At 46.4% G+C, this 4,785-nt stretch overlaps 1 protein-coding gene across 1 annotated transcript; it reads left to right on the top strand.

Annotated features, from left to right (window-relative positions):
- The first annotated feature begins 1,147 nt into the window (after positions 1-1,147).
- fzd8a (frizzled class receptor 8a) lies at positions 1,148-3,959 on the top strand. The gene has a single exon (XM_058400226.1). It carries the CDS (start codon positions 1,647-1,649, stop codon positions 3,399-3,401), a length of 1,755 nt encoding a protein of 584 aa, XP_058256209.1. The 5' UTR covers positions 1,148-1,646; the 3' UTR covers positions 3,402-3,959.
- Positions 3,960-4,785: the final 826 nt, after the last annotated feature.

Genomic DNA, 4,785 nt, shown 5'->3' on the forward strand with positions numbered 1-4,785 from the left:
AACCACTTTTTTAAAAATATGATTTAACATCAAATTAAAAATAAATAAATAAATAAATAAATAAATAAATAAATAAATAAAATTAAAAGTGAAGAATTATTAAATAAACATCAAATTAAAAATATATAGATAGATAAATCAATCAATAAATAAATAAATAAATAAATAAATAAATAAATAATGTTTAAACATGACTAGCAAATTATTTGTCATGAAAACAGTATTTAATTGTTAACAGTCTTTATTTGCAAATAAAGAAATACACCAAAAAATAAATATGTGGAAAAGTTAACAGCAGCATGACTGCAGTGATTTCTGATGAAATTTCTGCATTCAGTGTGATGCTCACATAGGTTTGTTAATGTTCATCCTCATTATAATAATTAATATATAATTCTTGAGCATGTATAACTGTCTTACAACCAGGTAACAAACACAACATAACCTTTAGCATATGTAATGGCTAATATGTTCTACTATTGTGTAGTGATTACTAGAACAAAGCGAAGAATATTAATTTAAAAAGGCCCATTGTATTCAGAGGAATAATTAGCGTTAGTGTATTAGTGCATGTGAGACGGTGGATGGAGGGGGAGATTGTTGTTTTGCCACTGTTAACAAACCTATCAACTTGTCTACTTGTTCTTGCCCCCAGCCTACCCCTCCCTCTCCTGTAATTACCCCCCTCCTGTGCCAGCTCTATTAAACTCAACAGCAGAACATCAGCACATCAATTAAAACATAAACACCCCACATTGCTAAGTAGGATGCCCCCTCCATCACAACCACCCCCTCCCAAAAAAAACCCTGTCACGTGCAAATGAACCAGTACTGTTTCATTTAACAAGGCAGTGAAGTAATGAAGAGTTGCACTGCTTTCATGCAATATGTGGTACATGATGATGATGATCATCATCATCATCATGCATGATTTAAGCAGCAAATTTTATCACACACACACACACACACACACACACACACAGAGACAAATACACAACCCGCTGCGACAGAAACACCTAACTAAAGGTTCAAGAGACTGAGTTCAAGGCTCCGCCCTAGTGCTCATTGATTGGCCAGGAGGTCAGTGCGAAGGCGTGGACATTCCCTGTGCTTATAAAAGTACTGAGAGTCCCGCTAGGGTGCACGGATTTGTATGAGGAGAATAAGAGGAAGGTGCTTTTGTGAAACGCGTAATGCGTGTGAATGTAACTCAGACGGCGGATTTCTTTTTTTTCTCTCTCTGTCTTTAACCCGGAGTCGCTCGTTTGTGTTCCCGAAACAAGGTCTGATTCCTGAAGACATCCGTTAAAGCGACATTTCAAGGCGAAGCGACGGCAAAGCAAAGCAAAAGGATAATAAAAGAGGGAAACACACACAGAGAGACTGAGAGAGAGAGGCGCGTTTCTCCAGGCTCCTCAGCCATTTTGATTGCACGCTTAAGGGGACTGTTTATTTTTCTCTTTTGAAACAAGTCACTGGTTGCGTTTTTAATAATTGCAGCGGATAAGTGTGGAAGAAATGGAGCCGCTGTTGGAGATCTAAGCGGACTAGGGTTTTCTTTATTCAAAGGAGAGATAAAAACCCGCAAACACGCACGGACTTGCCATTTAAAAAGGTGAACCGGACGCGCAATCAGACGACGGACGATGGAGCGCTACCTGTCGGGCATCTACCTGCTCCTGGCGCTCTTGACTCTGCGGCGATCGAGCGGTGCCACGGCGAAGGAGCTGAGCTGCCAGGAGATCACCGTGCCGCTGTGCAAGGGCATCGGCTACAACTACACCTACATGCCGAACCAGTTCAACCACGACACGCAGGACGAGGCGGGCCTGGAGGTGCACCAGTTCTGGCCACTGGTGGAGATTCAGTGCTCGGCAGACCTTCGCTTTTTCCTGTGCAGCATGTACACACCCATCTGTCTGGAGGACTACAAGAAGCCGCTGCCGCCGTGCCGCAGCGTGTGCGAGCGCGCCCGGGCCGGCTGCGCGCCGCTTATGCGCCAGTACGGCTTCCCGTGGCCCGACCGCATGCGCTGCGAGCTGCTGCCCGTGCAGGGCAACCCGGACACGCTGTGCATGGACTATAACAGGACGGACACTACTACTGCCGCGCCAGTGCTTCCGAAACCCACGGGTTACCCGGGAAGGGTGCACGGAGGCTCCCGCGGCCCTAGCGGAGGGCATGCCAAGCGCAAACCGGTGCCGCAGCCGTGCGAGGCCGGGTGTCAGTGTCGCGCGCCGATGGTGCGTGTGAGCAGCGAGCGGCACCCGCTGTACAACCGCGTGAAAACAGGAAGAACCCCGAACTGCGCTATGCCCTGCCATAACCCGTTCTTCACCCCAGATGAGCGGGCGTTTACAGCCTTCTGGATCGGCTTATGGTCTGTGCTGTGCTTCGTGAGCACTTTCGCCACGGTGGCCACGTTCCTGATTGACATGGAGCGTTTTAAGTACCCAGAGCGACCCATCATCTTCCTCTCTGCGTGCTACATGTTTGTCTCAGTGGGTTACATCGTTCGTCTGATCGCGGGACACGAGCGGGTGGCCTGCAGCAGAGAGCATGACGTTGAACACGTCCACTACGAGACCACTGGTCCGGCGCTGTGCACCGTCGTCTTCCTGCTGATCTACTTCTTCGGCATGGCCAGCTCCATATGGTGGGTGATCCTGTCCCTCACGTGGTTCCTGGCAGCGGGTATGAAATGGGGCAACGAGGCCATTGCGAGCTACTCACAGTACTTCCACCTGGCTGCATGGCTGATCCCGAGCATGAAGTCTATAGCTGTGCTGGCGCTGAGCTCAGTGGACGGTGACCCTGTCGCAGGCATCTGCTACGTAGGGAACCAGAACCTGGACAACCTGCGGGGCTTCGTGCTGGCACCACTACTCATCTACCTGTGCATCGGAGCCATGTTTCTGCTCGCTGGGTTTGTGTCGCTGTTTCGCATTCGCAGTGTCATCAAGCAGGGTGGCACGAAAACAGACAAGCTCGAAAAACTCATGATTCGCATCGGGGTGTTCACTGTGCTCTACACGGTGCCCGCTGCTGTCATCGTAGCCTGCTACTTTTATGAACAGCACAACCGGCAGCGCTGGGAGGCAGCACACAACTGCGCCTGTGCTCTGGACCGTGAGCGTGATGCAGAGAGGCCTGACTATGCTGTTTTTATGCTCAAGTACTTCATGTGCCTGGCTGTGGGCATCACGTCAGGCGTGTGGGTCTGGTCAGGGAAGACTGTTGAGTCATGGCGGGCGCTGTGCACGCGCTGCTGCCGCTGCCGCTGGGCGGGCAAGGGTGCGAGCAGCTCGGCATACAGCGACGTGAGCGCGGGACTGACGTGGCGCTCAGGCACAGCCAGTTCGGTCTCCTGCGCCAAGCAGATGCCTTTGTCCCGGGTCTAGAGGAGCTCGGGTCATCAGTTCCTGCTTTTTCCACATTTCCATACAAATGGACTGCTGAGGAGTTTCTGTTAAGCGGAAAGACTGGCTGAAACAATCGAACCCATCATCACCCCTCGTGTGTGGTTTACTTTCCTGCCATTTCTATTCATATGGACATGACATGCAATCAGTGATGCTTAGAGAGAATTAGGCATTGCATTGTCCCAAGTGGTGCTGAACATTTCCCCCAAGTCCTTTAGCATTTAAACTCAAAGTTTTCTGTTTAACTTCTGTTTTTTAGTTTAAAGAATGTCTAAACAATCAAAAATATCAAAGATGCTCTCTCAGATAAGCCTTAAAAAGTCTTAAAGTTTTAGTGCTCAAATATTTCTACGGGTTTTTTTTTTTTTATTATGATGTATTTATACAGTTCTGTACAAACTTGTAAATTTTGTATAAAAAGAAAAAAGGATTTATAAGATTATTGTAAATTTGTACATAGTGTAGATGTCATTTGAAGAAGACAAATATTGCTTTTATTTTGACAATAAAATATTTTGGAGAAATCTTTAAATCAGACATTTCTCTAGCTTCCTTCCATTCTTCCGGTAACAAGACAGAACTGTCCAGATTTCGTCTTCTGGTTTTTCTTTCTTATTTTAATGGTGACTGTATTGAACGTGCCTGCTATAGAGGTGTTTCTTTGTGCATGTCTTGTAAAGAGAAGCTCTTTCTTGGCTATCAGGGTCGTAATTAGAGGCGAGCAGCTCGAGTTGGAGAAGCTCCATCATTGTTGTGTTCGCCACTTAATTTAATAAAAGAGGGCTGAGTGAATGGGGTTTAAATACAGAGAAAAGGGCTCTTTTCATCCAGAGGGACACTTTGATCTTTCTTTAAAGTCTCGGATAAAGGTGACATGTACATAGAACCTTTTTTCTGTACTTACTGATGCACCGAGTTGTCTAATGTCTAATCTAAGACCCTTACGCTTTTGATCGACGGTATTGAAATGTTGGCACTCGGGGGGCCCAGGATTTTTTCCTTTTTTTTCTCCAAGACGTTGTAACTGTTTGAATTTTCCAGCGATCTGTCGAAACGTCTCATTTGAGCTTAAGCTGCATTATTAATCACATAGGTTAGGTTCACAGTGAATGGAGGCCCTACAGGTGGTCTCTTTACCTAATCGGTTTTTATTGTGTAGCTCTGACAGGACTCAGAGAAAGTCCCCCCTTCCCCCCCCCCCCAAATAAAAACGTAGGGGTAATAATGCAAAGTAAGACAGTTATCTTCTAGCTTTTGTCACAACCAAGTTCTTTTGTTTCTCAGTTATTTAGCGAGTTCGTCTTCCCGTTCCTTTTTTTCCCTTTCCTCATCTTATTGCTTGCTTTTGATTCACATAATCAGA

The sequence above is a fragment of the Hemibagrus wyckioides genome, linkage group LG01 (assembly GCF_019097595.1).
Source record: "Hemibagrus wyckioides isolate EC202008001 linkage group LG01, SWU_Hwy_1.0, whole genome shotgun sequence".
Taxonomy (NCBI): Eukaryota; Metazoa; Chordata; class Actinopteri; order Siluriformes; family Bagridae; genus Hemibagrus; species Hemibagrus wyckioides.

Excerpts from the sequence above, each read along its gene's own strand:
- fzd8a (XM_058400226.1), top strand. The coding sequence starts at position 1,647 with ATGGAGCGCTACCTGTCGGGCATCTACCTGCTCCTGGCGCTCTTGACT.